This window comes from Gavialis gangeticus, unplaced genomic scaffold (assembly GCF_001723915.1).
Source record: "Gavialis gangeticus isolate Ggan-Ray unplaced genomic scaffold, GavGan_comp1, whole genome shotgun sequence".
Classification (NCBI taxonomy): Eukaryota; Metazoa; Chordata; order Crocodylia; family Gavialidae; genus Gavialis; species Gavialis gangeticus.
In genome coordinates this window covers 158,950,178-158,965,376 of record NW_017729025.1, presented here as the reverse complement: position 1 = coordinate 158,965,376, position 15,199 = coordinate 158,950,178, and the positions used below count along the sequence as shown (strand labels likewise).

Genomic DNA, 15,199 nt, shown 5'->3' with positions numbered 1-15,199 from the left:
GATTTTTTTTTTTTTTTTTTTCCCGTTAACATTTTGCCTGGTTTCTTAGTGACTTCAGTTGCTTATGTTTTATCAGCTCACATAAATAGACCATTTCAAAACTGTCTATTGCACATTGCTTTACTGTTTTCCTGCATCTTGGAGTTCCACAGGTTGCCTCTTCTTTTATGAGACAGAATTGTTGTAGTTCTAATTCATTTCCAAACCTACTACATTTCTGTTGAACGACTGTGCCCTAGCTTTCATGCAGCTGGCTGAATAAAGGGAGCCCATTTACTTTCTTTGAAGCGTTCCTTATAAACGGTAGAGTAAGTTTCTTTTCTCAGTTTGCTTGCCTGTTGAGACTGATTGTTTCTGCTTTGCTTTCACAGAAGTCTCAGTGCTTCACATTTGAAGATCATGAGCGGGAGGAGAGGAAGGTATGTCCTTCATTTCTTTCTCTGGTCATCCAGGGGTGCTTGAATGCAGAGTAGCTCATGTAGTAAGGCCCGGTGATGACAAAACCCAAAGGCTAGGGACAGACATTACACACAAACTGGTTTAAGTGATCAGAAACTGGTTTAAACCTGTAACAGAACAGCTGTTCAGTGTACATAAACCAGTTTGAAAATGGATGAAACCGGTTTGAGATAAACCTGGTTGAATGTAGTGTCAGACTTAACTGATTTGAATCAAACCAGTTTATGCAATGTCTGTCCCAGACTCTTTTCTGATTTACTTAAACCAGAGTCCCCCAGCATCCCAGATGCTTTGCAGCCCTGGGTGGGGCTCTCTGCTGGAACTCTGGCAGAGATGACGGGCACAGCAGCATACATCTGGCTTCCCCTTGCTCCACCTCCCCTCACCACTCCCTGCTCAAGCAGGGATTCCCCACTCCCACAGCACGGATTGTAGCCAGTATGTAGTATACTAGCTAATGCTGAGAGGTGTTTATGTGAGGCAGACAAGATGGCTTAGGGCTTTTTGGAGCTAATCAACAGGTAGTTGGTAATGTCCCTCCATTCCTTCCTTGGAAAAAGTTGTTTTAGAAGAGCTTGAACTAATGAGAGAGGCTTTTGTTTTGTTTGATGCGCACATAAATGCTGACAATTCCCTGTGTAACTCACTGCTCTGTTTTCAACTCCTTGCTGGCTCCCACTGGTTGGGTGGAGGGGGGGGGAACGCTGCTCTAATCAGAGTGTCCTGCCAGAGCCTGGCCACGTCCCCCCTCAGTTCAACACTAAGGAAGGGAAGGGAGGGCTGCTGTAGTGCCCCTGGCTTCTAGCCTGAGCCACTGTCGCATATGCATACATTTCTTCAGTCCAGAGGGGATGTCTGTATGGTTACAAACTGGATCAGCCTAGCCAGGTTAGACTAACCTGCAAAGACTGAATCAATTCAGGCTCAGGCTTTTTGAACGTCTGTCCCTAGCCAAAGAGAAAAGATAATGCTTTTCCACTGGGTCACATGTAGAGCAGTACTAGGTTAGGAAGTGGGTCTGGGTGCTGATTGCTGGAATTTACCTGTCATTATATGATCTTTTAGTAAAAATGTCTGTTACCACGTAACAAAGTGCACCTGTTTCCTTTGGGTTCAGTGGCGGTGAAGGTTTGTACCAAGGATATGTTATGTGGTAACTCTCATCCCATGAAGGACAATTAAAAGAACTTGAGAATTCTCCCAGCTCATGTTAAATTATTATGAATCTGTGACATGGACTGCTGCAAAGTATGAGCTGGTAGAAAATGCTTTGCTGTGTGAGCCAGACCAAGTTTCAGGTTAAAGCACTGGACTGGGATGTGGGAGATCTGAGATATGTGCTCTGCCTCTGATTTTTGTGTGTGAACTCAGGCCTGTCACTCGGGCCAACAATTTTAGAAACAGCACTGAGTTGGGGAGCCTCATTGAGACACCTGCCATGCCCCTGCATTTCCTTAGGCAATAGAGAGCTGAAAGTCAGGACCCTTAGTGTCTCAGGGCGGGCATCTGAGGTGCTCAGAGTCCTCAACCTTAATTTCTATGCCTTAGTTTCCCTCTCTATATAAAAGGTAAGGATGAGAAAACTTATTGTTTTATATTTTAAGCTGTTTGTGAGCAGCAAGGCTCTTGTTAAGGAATTAAATTAATGGTTCTCTTGCTTCTGTTCTTGGCTCCTTATTATGATGAACTATCCATGATGAGGCTGAGCTAAGCCAATTACACTGAGCTACAGTAAACCCTATAATCAGCGGTACTTTGATCCTTTCACATCTATAATACCTGCCTCACTTTGCAAGAGAGATGCATTCACCTAAAGGGAGACGTTCCTGCCACCTAAGCAGACATCATGTATGGATGTGTGCAGATGGACATGCTCACCAAGTACCTGGTTGTGCATGGAAACATCCTGACCTTTTGTTTCTCTTTAGCGAGGCATTATCAGTATGGCTAGACATGCAAATGGTGCTGAAGTACAAAGAAGACACAAACTCTTCAGGCATCCATCAGGGATGTATAAGATCCAGCCAGTGACAGGGTGTCTGGAGTGGTTCTTTAATGTCTTGTCAGCGGTGCCCATTCCTTGTCTAGAGGCAGAATACTGTTTAATATGATCTCATCTCTGCCAGGGTCCAGGCTCTGTTACTCCTCAACACTGCTTGATGAGCTTTCTATAATTCCTGATAATTTGAGGCAATCACTGTTTTATACTGCCTCCTACTGTGGACACTGGAGTAGAAAGCCCCTGTCTCATTGCCTGCAACACCTTCTCCGGGTTTGAACCGATAATGAACAACCACACTCCTGTCACCAACCCTGTAGATAGGCAATGGCTTAAACATGGCTACACACAAGCATCCTTGAAACAGACATACCCTATACTGCCTATACCCAACACACAAGACCAAAGTCACCTCCTCTTTAACTCTGCTGAACTCAGTGAAGTTATGCTGGATGTGAATAGCCTGCGGTATCAGAAACATGGTAAGATAACCACAGAAAACACACATACCACCATCCATGTAGCTAGGAAATATCCTTCATCTACCTACCCACACTTAAGTCTTCATCTGCAGTGAAGAAATGTCCTTTTGTAAGAAATGATTATGCCCCCTTGGCCACTGGAAAAGTCTGTGTATTTAACTTAAAAGTGCTCCAGTAGATTTTCAAGGAGGATACTGTAAGAAATACGGTAGATGGCCTTGGGTTTTGTAGCGGTAAAAGCTAAATAATCCTAAATGCAAAGAGCATTCGAAAAAAAAAAAAAACTTGATGGGACAAAGCAGGCCTGTCAGCACACCTGTCTCCCTTACAAAAGGTCAAAATGAGATTAGAATCCAATAGAGACTTTAGTAGCATGAGCCACTATGCCTTTGTGGAGCTTCTGCTTGCTCTACATATTGCCCTTACATGTGTTTTTATATTATTAAAAATTATTGTAATGTTAAAGTGATGCTGTAGCCAGGAATTATGGGAGAGGCAAGAATTTCTTTGGGTGACAGTTAGTCCAATAAAAGATATCACCCCCAAAAAATCCTTGCCTTGCATAAAACTTATTGATCACTCCAGTACTTCAAGAAACTGGATTGTACTGTAATGTCAACAGATCCTCCTTCTTGAGTGGCTGAAGGAGTTTGACTGCAGAGCTTGGGTATTACAATATAACTTTTATAAAATGTTTGTAATAGTTATGTCTTCAAGGAATCCTCTTCATTTAGTTCACTTTGGATCATGCCTAGAAAGACCTGGGAATTACAAGACCTCATTGATTTTATGTTTTGTTGTCTCCAAAGACATAGCTGTGATAAATGGCCATTTCACCCTCACTTCTAAACACTGACTTAAGGGCTAGGACCTATAGAAAGGTCTTATATTACCATGGCATGATTACTTACACGGGATGTACAAAACAATGGTTAGTGCTATCATATGTATAGTGAAAACTGATTTATTAGACATGAGAACAATGCATCACTATGTTCTTATAAATCAGTGTATGGAATGCTTGCTGGAGTCCCATTGATATGTACACAAAATGCTTTGGCTAACTTATTATCTGTTAAAGTAATTTCCAGATGTACATACATACTAAATCAAAATGGAATTTGTTCTTGATAATTAATTTGATACCAACCTCTGCCCTCCATAGCACTCATCAAGCCAGCTGATGTTTACTAAGCATTAGATGCACCCCAGCTTTTCATAGCCCACAAAACATAGACAATCAGCCATTTTGCATAATTGTTTTTTATTTTGATTAAATGCATGTAAATGAACAAAGAAATAATCTCTGGCAGATTTGTTTTACTCCTTCATAATCATGTAATTCTTATATAGTGAGTGTACCAAATTTTTGTAGTAGGAAACTGTATATTAACAACATCTGTTCTCATAGAGCACCTGCCATTGTGCGTGAGTGATAGAATCCTTGTCTGTCATCTGAGAGACCCATGTTTGATTCCTGGACGCGCATATAGCTGCAGTCATCAAGGCACCAAATGTCTGGACTTGGTCTGGCCTTTGCATACTGTCTCAGTGGTCTAAAGAGAGGATGGAAGTTCTGGGCAGCCTCCATTCTTCTGCCTAGGCATGTCTCGAAGGTCCTGATGACCTCTCACACGTACATCAAGGTCTACAAGGATCAATGGTTTTGCCTAATATTACTGTCATTAAGTGATCCAGTGTGTACAGTCTGCCCTTTGAATTTTTTTTAAATACATTTTACTTCAGTTACAGGTGTCAAAATCATTCTGTATTGTGTCTTAATATAGCCTGAAAAATATGTCTCATAAAAAGTTGAAGATTGACTAATTAATGAAAAATTGGTCACTCATGGATAATTAGTCATCTTTACAAGTCTTCTCGGACTGATGAATTAACCAGATTTGGCTGTAATTGAAAATGACTTTGCAGGGCTGTGTGATGTATTATCCTTTTATGTTCAGTTATTTACAGTTATGCAAGATGTCATTAATCCACAGTGAAGTGGTTTTTCAGTGGGTGTAACATTGCCATCACTGAAAATATGTTATTGTACACCCCTGATCAGTCTGGGTCAATGACTCTTCCTGTTGTTGGTATGAACTAGTGATTTCTGCTGTGTCTAAATGCTTAAGGTCTTTAATCTTCTTCCCAACAGTATCCCATTTGCTTTTCCACCAGGCTAGATCCTTCTCCCATCCCTTAATGTTGTATTATGCATCCCGTAGATTGTTCAGCCTATTTCCTGCATCTTCGGAACAATCTTCCTCCCCATGACTTTGAGGCACCCATTACCTCCTCCCATACTTCATTGCTCAAAATTGGTCCAATTGCAAAAGGTGGTGCCAAATGACCCTGAACTTTGGAAAATCACATTGGAATCTGAGTCTGTGGCAGGGCCATCTCTGGCTCAGCACAGTGCATTATGTGATGCCAACATTTGGGAGCAATTAAAATGCCAGCACTTCTAAGCATCGTTTGCTGTATTTTCATGTTTCCCTTTTCACTCCACAGAAACTGGCACAGCTGCTGATCAAGTTCTTGGAGAGGGAGCTCCAGCCAGCTTGCCAAGTCACATGTTTGGAAAGCATCCGCATCCTCTCCCGGGACAAACACTGCCTTGACCCTTTCACTACCAGGGAAGGCCTGAAGACCCTGGCCAGACATGCTGGTATTGACTACTCAGAGGAGGTCATTCGGGAGATCCCAGATCTGGATGTCATCCTGGAGGCCCTCAAGTGCCTCTGCAATATTGTCTTCAGCAGCTGCCGCGCACAGGAGCTGACAGCTGAGGCCCGACTTGTGGTAGGCCTGACTGAGCGCATTAAACTCTACAATGAGAAGAAACTCCCCCATGAAGTCAAGTTCTTTGATCTGCGTCTTCTGTTCCTGCTGACAGCCCTGAGAGTAGACATCCGGCAACAGCTAGCCCAGGAGCTCAGGGGAATCAGCCTGATGACAGACACCCTGGAGTTGACACTAGGGGTGAAGTGGTTGGACCCTTATGAGGTAGCTACTGAAGGGAGCCTTCCTCCACCCTTGCCTCGCCAGGAGACAGAGCGTGCTATGGAGATCCTCAAGGTGCTCTTCAATATCACATTTGACTCCGGCAAGAGGGAGGTGGATGAGGTAAGTTTCCTAGTGGTCATTTCTCAAGCTGTTCACACTGCCTGTGATTCAGTTTGATTTGTGGTTTTTCCACCTCCCCAGTTTTCATTCTTTCTCTGCTGCACACTAATGTTGGTGCAGTATCCTGCCTGTTAAATAGGAGCCTAGCAACAGAACTGTGCCCTGGGCCCTTCACGTTGAAACCTTTGGTATCTCTGTCCTATGTATTGTTAACTTTTTGATTTCAGAACATTTAGAAACTCTTCATTTTCTTTTAAATGTTCCTATGACTTGAGCTATAACCTTGAGCTAGAGAAGAGCGGAGAACTCAAAACATTTTTAGAAATGGTAAAACATGGCCTTTTCCACTTTCTGCATCAGCTAAAGAGTATGATGGCGGATGCAGGCAGCTGACTTAGGAATGTCTGTGGCTTCTCCCCAACCTGGTATCAGCTGTACAGTGTGATGGAGGACTCAGGAAGATTCAGGTAGGATATGGAGTATGAGCAAGATCAGCAAGTGGTTAAGGCAGCAGTAGCAAAATTCTGGGTTCATTTCCATGATTAGTGCATTGCTCCTCTTTCTCCATGTAATGAAGATGGGGCTTGCTCTGGGTGCTGGAATGCAAGACTGTCCCAGAACAGCAAAGACAAAGTCACAAACCCTGTGATATCGAGGACTGCAGAGACGCATTTCCTTCTCATGATTAGGTGTGTCATTTTCTGTTTTGGGGCCAGGAAGATGCTGCTCTGTACAGACACCTGGGTGCTCTCCTTCGTCACTGCCTGATGATTTCAGCTGATGGAGAAGATCGGACAGAGGAGTTTCACAGGTGAAGAGCATTGTCTCAAGTGTGAGACTTGAACCTATGCATCTTTCTTGCTGAGAACTGAAACAGCCATGCACACATGAAGGGTTGGATTCTGATAGCATTAGCCATGGCTACAAGTGGTCCCACTAAAGTCAATGGGACTGCTTGCCAGAGTGAGTGCTCAGTAACTTGATTAAGGTGTCCACAGTCTGGATTTTAAATAAATGACTCTATCCTGTTGTCCTGAATAGTTGTGCATTGGATATAGACAGTTCTTCTTGGAAATAGGCCTGCAACCTCCCAATATCAAGTCATGTTTGACCTTGATGGATACCTTCCTTTATTAGCGTGGTTATAGCTACAGTCTGCTTGGATGTCCCAATAAAAGATAATTTTTGAGCTTACTCTTAGGCTCCCCAGGAATTAACAAATGAACCCGTTCTTTGCACAGTTTAAAAAAATGCATTAATGCAAATCCCTGATTATCTGCTTCTTCTTTTTCTTTACGCTCAGCCACACAGTTAACCTGTTGGGCAACTTGCCTCTGAAGTGCTTGGATGTCCTACTAACTCCTAACGTCCGGCCAGGCTCACTTGAGTACATGGGTGTCAACATGGATGCAGTCAGTGTCCTGCTAGATTTCCTTGAACGACGTCTTGACAGGGTAAGTGGGGAGATTTGTTCAAAGCCAAAGGGGAAAGTCTTCTGGACTTGATGGATGGCAGACATGATCCTCTACCTCACATATAAATATGCTGCTTTCTCCTTTAAAAGGCAAAATGAAACAGAGAAACAATAAAAACTGCATTGTGTAGAAACCACAAAAGCATCAGCAAAATTAATGGCTGATTTGGAATTTCCCTGAGTTGTTTGAAAATATTCCTCTAATGGAAGAGGTAGATATTTTTCCAACAGAGGCCAAGCAGTGCTTGGTAGCTTAGCAATTTGATAAAAGGTTAATTGCCTAGAAGATGACTGGTTGGTGGAATGGTAAGATGATTTATTTGTTGATAAAGATGTAATAGTTGTATTGGGTGGTAACCACTGACTGCTTGGGAGTTGGTTAACTGGTGGTTGAGTGCAAGGCTGGTTATCAAGGAACAGGAAGAACTATAACTAGCTAATAGTTGGTGAATTGGGCAACTTTGTGGATACAAGGTTAGCTGGTGTAGTTGACCTGTTTCTTTGCAGTGTCTAACTTAAAGTCAGTTGGTCACTGCTCTCATTTAGATATAGAGGGCTGAAGTTTTTGTAGGCTTTGAGCCTAAATGGGGGAAATAACAGTCAAATTCCTCTTCAAAATCATGGAACTTCTTTTCCAGCAGCTTGGTCTAAGTGTCTTCTGAAGCCAGAAATAAAACTCATCAAGGTGGCTGTGTTTTCATTCCCCAAAGTCACTCCAGGGGCTTTGTCAATTTGACTGCATTATGCCTCACAGCGGGGAAGCTGCTGTTGCAGAGTACTGGAATCTTTCCTAGCCCATGACTCCTTCTATTCAGCTTCACACTGTTGTGATCTGCCTATATTAGGAACTGAACTACCTACGCTTACTGTTTGTTTTGGGCTCTTTTTCCTAGGGCCATAAGCTGAAGGAAAGTCTGACCCCTGTGCTGAACCTGCTGACCGAGAGTGCCCGTGCCCATCGCCAGACAAGGAAGTTCCTCAAAGCGAAGGTATCCTGTTGGCTTAGGTAGAATCCAAATGACATTAATTTCTGAGTCCTCTCAGGTAAGAGGAGATGCTATGGATCTTCTATGAATACCATCAGGCTACAAACAGATATCCCTCTCTTATTATATAATAAGTTCTGACCTCCAAGTCTATGAGGCCTGTAATCCCTGCTGTTTGTCTGCACAGTTCCTGCTTTCCCCTAAGCTTATTCAATGAATTGGTTGATAGAATCCATGCAGACACCTTAGTGCAAGATGCTGCAGAAAACCCCAGGCTGTTCTGTTTTGATCCCTCTCACTGTGGTTTGCAGGTGCTGCCTCCTCTCCGGGATGTGAAGAACCGCCCTGAGGTGGGGAACTTGCTGCGGAACAAGCTTGTGCGCCTCATGACTCACATTGACACTGACGTAAAGCACTGTGCGGCAGAGTTCCTCTTTGTACTCTGCAAGGAGAGTGGTGAGCGAGGAGACACCTCGGGGCTGGGTGGCATCTCCTGGGTTCTCGATGCCAGAGAAGCTGGAAATGGGATCCAAATTCCAGTAGAAGCTGCTGTGTAGAGCTCACAGCATGTTGTGCTTTTTTTGGCTGAGGGAAATCCTTTGCTAGTCTTCAAATCTGCCAAACAGGCAGTGGGTGGCTATGGGAGGGCAGAGGGAAGTGCACCATGGGAAGGATGATTAGCTTTCCCATCTCTTGAATGCAGCTTCTGGAGGAGTGGTGCCAGTGATTTGGTGTTCTGCTGCCAAGGGTTGAGTCCTCCTTGCCCCACAGGTAGTGGGTATCATTCAGACCTGTTGCCAGCAGGTGCTCCATACCTCAAGACCAGCATAGTTGCTGTGTAATAACACTGGTCTCTGCTTTTCCCTCTGCTTTCCATTCCAGAGCCCAGGGGAACAGTTGCCATTTTGGGGATACTTTCCAGGGGATAAAGACCTTGCATTGAATGTATTGCTTCACAGCTTGGAAGCAGGATGTGTGCCATAGCCTTTGTTTCCCCTCCTGCCTTTTCCGTGTGAAGGCATGTCCTGTGGACATCCATGTTGGCTGCTGCATCAAGTTTGTTTGATAGCGTTCTCTCATTTGCCTCCTGACCCTATGAGTCTTTCTCTGGCTGGGTAGCTGGTAGTGGGGTGGAGCAATGCCCTGAGTTTTCTGTCTCTTTCCCTTGTCAGTGTCACGGTTTGTGAAGTACACAGGGTATGGAAATGCAGCAGGGCTCCTGGCAGCACGAGGCCTCATGGCAGGGGGCCGGGAAGAGGGAGAATATTCTGAGGATGAAGACACTGATACAGAAGAATACAAGGAGGCTAAGCCCAAGTACAGAACCATTTCTTTCTGTTATCAGTCTATACTGTCCCCCATACCCTTTCTCTATTCATTATTCTGTACATTTCCTCACTTGCTTTCTATTTATCTCCCTAAACCCCTCAAGACACATTGCCTACTTTCTCCTCCCCAACCCCATTTTACTGCTTGCCTGATCCAGTGGTTACCAACTTCCTGCTCCACAGCCATTCCCCACCCTTCAGATTGAAAGTCTTCACCCTCTGGATGAGCTGCTCATGTGCCCTGGCTGTAGACCAACATATATGTCCTATTAATAGGCCTTATGAAGAGAGGCTGAGAGCCATGAAACTCTTCAGGCTAGAAGAGCACAGGCTCTGGGGGGACCTGGTGGCTGCCTATAAGTACATAAGGGGTGTGCATCAGGATCTGGGGGAATGTCTGTTGACCAGAGCACCCCAAGGGATAACAAGGACCAATGGTCATAAACTCCTCCAAGACTGTTTTAGGTTGAACATAAGGAAAAATTTCTTTACTGTCCAAGACCTGGAATAGACTCCCTCCAAAAGTGGTGCAGGCACCTACTCTGGACTCATTCAAGAAATGTTTGGACGTTTTATTTGCTGGGATCCTTTGACCCTAGCTGACTTCCTGCCCCTGGGGCAGGGTGTTGGACTTGATCTTCAAGGTCCCTTCCAGTCCTAACGTCTATGAAATCTATTGTTGGCAGCAAGATATGCTGTCAAGAGCAAAATAGGCTCTTTCCGTGTACAGCTAAGGTTGGGCAAAGGGGAAGGCATCCTTCAGTAAGTGGTGTGAACAGTTCTTGTAGAATGAGAGTTCCAGTGCAATGCCTCCACTTCCAGCTGCTGTGTCCCTGTGCTTAGCTGATGAGAACCCATTCCTATGTTTCCTCACTGAGTTATGGTACGCCCCAGTCTGTGCTGAGCTCTGAACCAACACAGAATTTGTCTTCTTTGGTTGGGCCATTGGTCTGTCCATTCCACTGTGCCATTCAGTGCCTTTTTAGGCTATATTCATGGATTTTTTTTTTTTTCTGGAAAATTTTAAATTGGGAGGAGCACAGTGGTGAATTTTTCTTTTCTCCCCTTGGATTGAAATCTTTGGATGGAAGTGGGTAGGGCAGGGCACACTCCAACCCCAGTGGCTAGAGACGTGGGAGTTGCTTGTAGAGAGAGTTGGGGTGTGACACAAAGGGGGCAGGGGTAAGAGCCCCTGGTGCACTACATCTGTACTCCTGTAATACTACTAGCAGTCAGCAGCTGAGTGTGTGTCCCCCTGCCATTGAACTCTTCACATAGTTATAGGCAAAACCCACTTTTTAATGAGCCTGTTTGTCTCCTCTCTCTCTTCTCCCATTCATGAACATGGGCAGCATTAACCCAGTGACAGGACGCGTGGAAGAGAAACTCCCCAACCCCATGGAAGGGATGACTGAGGAGCAGAAGGAATATGAAGCCATGAAGCTGGTTAACATGTTTGACAAGCTGTCCAGGTAGTTAGTTAGTTAGTTTTTGTGTGTGTGTGTGTGCGTGCGTGCGTGCGTGCGTGCGTGCGTGCGCGCGCCCGCTCCCATAGCATGGGGATGCAGTGGGATTTGAGAGAACCCATAGGTTTCTGATGATATACCAGATCAGAGCTCATATGCTTGTATACCTACTTGTAGGGCTTCAGGAGGAGAATGCCAGCTCAGCGTAGGGATAGTTGGTAGGCTCTATAGGAGATGGACATATTAACCAGTCTACATACCATGAATGGGGCATGCCTCCAGCAGCTAGAGGGGGCACGGCTGTGCCGGCAGTGGCAGGAGCTTGGTGGCGGTGAGTGGGGAGCTCCCGTAGGTGCCGCCAGCACTGTCAGCGGTGGGGGGTGCAGGGTAGCAAGCACTGATCATGGGTTGGCGACCACCTGCAGGTGCTGCTGGCAGTGTCAGCAGCAGCCAGGGGTGATCTTGGACTGCCCACAGATGCCAGTGGTGGTGCTGTCAATGGGGTGGCAAGCAGCAATGTTGACAGTGCCTTTTTGCAGGGGGTGCACTGCCATGCACAGGGGGTGCATGTGCACCCGCGTGCACCCCCTACGCATCACCCCTTCTGCACACAGTTACCTCTATAGAACGAGTTTAGGAGCCTTCATCAAGCACCTTTGAGGTAGTGTCAGAACCATAGGTCACCTCACAGATGTGTTCTCCATTACCAAGTGCATCTGAGTACAGTCACGTCACTGGAGTTCAGCTTGGAAGCTCTGTAGCAGCTGGCAGTATTGCCCCTGGGTAGCTGCTGGTAGGAAATAGTGTTTCAGTGACAAATGGCAGCCAGTGCCACTGATTTTCCTTCCCTGCAGGAGAGGCTTCTCCAGTAGTAGCTTATCCATTATTCATGGACCCTGTAGACAGGAATCCAGGATTTACCTAGTGAGTTCAAAAGACCCCAAGACAAAGGAAAAAGGCAGTAGGGCAGATGCAGATTATCAGTTAATGAAGGTGCCACATGTTTTTCCATTGTGTTTTCCAGCCTGATGCCACTAACATTACACTGCAGCTGGCTGGTTAAGATGGTACCAGGGCCTCTAAGGTATTCTACACTTAGACCAGTGCAGCAGGAGCATAGAGTGGCTGTTCCTGGTGTTGCAGGAACTGTAGGGCCACCACTGTTCAGTGCCTCAGGAGCTGTGTTTTTACTAAGTTTCTTCAGAAGTGAAGCCAGTTCCTTCCTTGGATTAGATTGTTTGGTCAGTGGGGTTTTTTTTCCTGCTGTCATTAAAAGCTTTGAAACTGGAAGCCTCGAGTGCTCAGAGGTTTCTATAAGAGTTCTGGGTGCTCAGCATTTCTGAAAATCAGGCTGACCTTTGTTCTTTTAACAAGCTTGTTCCAGGGGTCATCGGTTTCATTGGTGTCAAACAGCATTCTTCCTGGCTGTCATGTAGGTCTTGAGAGATCCCATAGGTCTCTGATGCTGTGACAGCTTAGAACTCACTGGTTCCGACACATTCTTTTATAGGACCTCATGTGGAGCTCTTCATGGGTCTCTTGGGGGATGGACATACTTGCTTTGTAACAAGGGTGGATCTGGGACCAATGCATTATTGTGATTCTTCATCAGAACTACTTTTCAAAATTGCTCTGCTGTTTTCCCCTTTTAATTGCAGACAGCAAGTCATCCAGCCGATGGGGATTAGTCCAAGTGGCAACCTTACTCCTCTGGAGAATGTTGTGCATGAGATGGCTGAGGAGAGGTCATCATCTGACTCTGACCGGGGGCTAGACTGATCTGGACCTATCCGTCTCCTCCCAGGACTGTGGACCCTCCACTCTCCATCCAGAACTGGTGCTGCATTTGGCGATTGGCACCGGGCAAGGGACACAACCTATGGGATCTGAATAGTGGCTGCCTCCCCACTGCCCTGGGAGGGAAATGACTATCCCCTCCCTAGTCCTGCAGCCACCTCTCCTTCCCCAAAGAGCTCCCCACAGCTTGGTTCCATCCTGGTTTCTCTCCCTTCATGCCCATAAGGATATCATGCTCCAGCCCACTCCTAGGATTTTCCACTAGGACTTTTTATAAGAGAATTTTTGGGAGGGGAGGAGATATCTTATCACATCCACAGGGTTCAGTAGCATGTGAAGCATTGTCTGTACTGACACTTGTGTTGGGTATATGACTTTGCATGCATCTCTGTGTGGTGACAAGTGGGAGCACTGTTTGCATGTAAGCAAGACACATGCAACGTGAACACGGAAAGGCCTGTCTGAGAACATAGGTTGGAACGGGGGAAAAACAAGGTGTGTGTGAACATGCATGCACAAGCACAGAGTATGACTGAGACGTACAGTGGTGTGTATGCCTGGTGAGGATGTGTCCCTATGCATGTGGAGTGAGTGCCATTGTGCAAGTACAGATAGAGCCATGTGTGAAGCATAAGCGTATGGATGTAATGTGTGTGTGGGTACAGAACATGTGCCAGTGACTGGTGTCTGATGAAATGACCTGGTGGGGACATGTGATATTTAGATGGGTGTATTGGACCTCCTGATAGGGTACATGTACACATTCGGTGTGGAAGCATTTATATTGTATTAATACAGATCTTGTCTGAAGCTTTCAGTGCTCACACTGATTGCAGGGCTAACAACTGCAGATGACTCTTTGCCAGAAATGCTCTGATTTTTAGTCCATGGCACTGTGTAGTGCTCTTGTTACCACCAAATAGTAGTCTCCTGGATTAACCTCTCCCTTGGCTCTTTCTGAGTGGGAGACCACATCCCACACTTAGTTGCCTGCTTAACCATTTGCTTCAGCTTTCACCTATCCATAGCTCTTTGAACTCACAGGCTGGCATCAAAGTCTATCCATCACTAAAGCTTAGACTTCTCTGTTCTCATAAAGGAAAACAATCCTCCAGTTTGTCTTGTGTACCAAACATTTTGAAACTTTTATTAGCATAAATAAAAATGGAAGAATTCCACTAGAATAAAGAAAACCTTCCCACAAATGAGTACATTGATGCTTCATCTGAGTGTTGCAACTTGAAGCAAATGAAAAGGCAGTCAGTGTTCCTGAGAAGTTTAAAGTTTATTCCAAAATAAAGTATTATACCAAAAAGAGTTAAAACTGAAGCTATTACTAGACCTTAAATGACAATAAGAACAAAAAAGCTTAATTAAATGGTGTAATTTCAATAAAGCATCTGAGCTTCAGGAACCTCATTCCCCAAATCACCTTAACTCTGCCTATTGTACCTCATAATGTGTACTGGGATTCATAGGACCATAAAATGGTTTTTGGCTATTTTTCAAATGTTTGCAGTTAATACTGAAAACAACACAATGCTGTAGTTATGTCAGTTCCAGTTTCTCTTTTCTGGGGAAGAGGTCATAGCTATTCTGAGATTAGTCTATTCCCACTGTATAAATCTCAATGCTTACATGGTTGCATAGGTAGTTGGGGCTCTGACCCACACCAAAAGAACGAAAAGATGAAATGCAGTGATGTTTCTATTCTGTATAGAGAGGTTGGATAAGGTGAGTTGGGCTTTGTGGCTTGTAGTTCAAGGGTGAAGCTTCAGGAAGTCAAGAAATGGTGGAAACCCTAGTGGCCAGAGTGTTATTGAGAAAATGGCTGAGACTGCTTAAAATGTTTAGCAACCAGCTTACATTTCAAAGACAATCTCTACTGCAGGGGGAAAAAAGGCAGAGATTTCTAATTTTCCCCCTTTTTTGAAAATAATAGTTTCGTATTCTCTACAAAGTTCTTCATTGATGAAGATTTTTTAAAAAAAAATCCAAGTTCTCAAAGGGATACAAATTGAATAACTTGGAATTAACCCACTAAATTTTATAAATAGACACCTATCCCCCCCCCCCCCCCCC

The 15,199-nt window shown here is 44.8% G+C and overlaps 1 protein-coding gene across 3 annotated transcripts in view; it reads left to right on the top strand.

Annotated features, from left to right (window-relative positions):
• Window positions 1-13,543, top strand: part of RIC8A (RIC8 guanine nucleotide exchange factor A) — a 24,252-nt gene extending 10,709 nt beyond the window's left edge. For 2 of the 3 annotated variants that reach the window (XM_019519866.1, XM_019519867.1), the window contains exons 3-11: window positions 372-419; window positions 5,452-6,066; window positions 6,777-6,877; window positions 7,370-7,520; window positions 8,434-8,529; window positions 8,838-8,982; window positions 9,699-9,843; window positions 11,207-11,326; window positions 12,979-13,543. In XM_019519866.1, the coding sequence (XP_019375411.1) occupies window positions 372-419; window positions 5,452-6,066; window positions 6,777-6,877; window positions 7,370-7,520; window positions 8,434-8,529; window positions 8,838-8,982; window positions 9,699-9,843; window positions 11,207-11,326; window positions 12,979-13,099 (1,542 nt within the window). In that variant the 3' untranslated portion in view covers window positions 13,100-13,543. The remainder of the gene's footprint in view (window positions 1-371; window positions 420-5,451; window positions 6,067-6,776; window positions 6,878-7,369; window positions 7,521-8,433; window positions 8,530-8,837; window positions 8,983-9,698; window positions 9,844-11,206; window positions 11,327-12,978) is intronic. The other variant, XM_019519868.1, reaches the window with a different exon arrangement.
• Window positions 13,544-15,199: the final 1,656 nt, after the last annotated feature.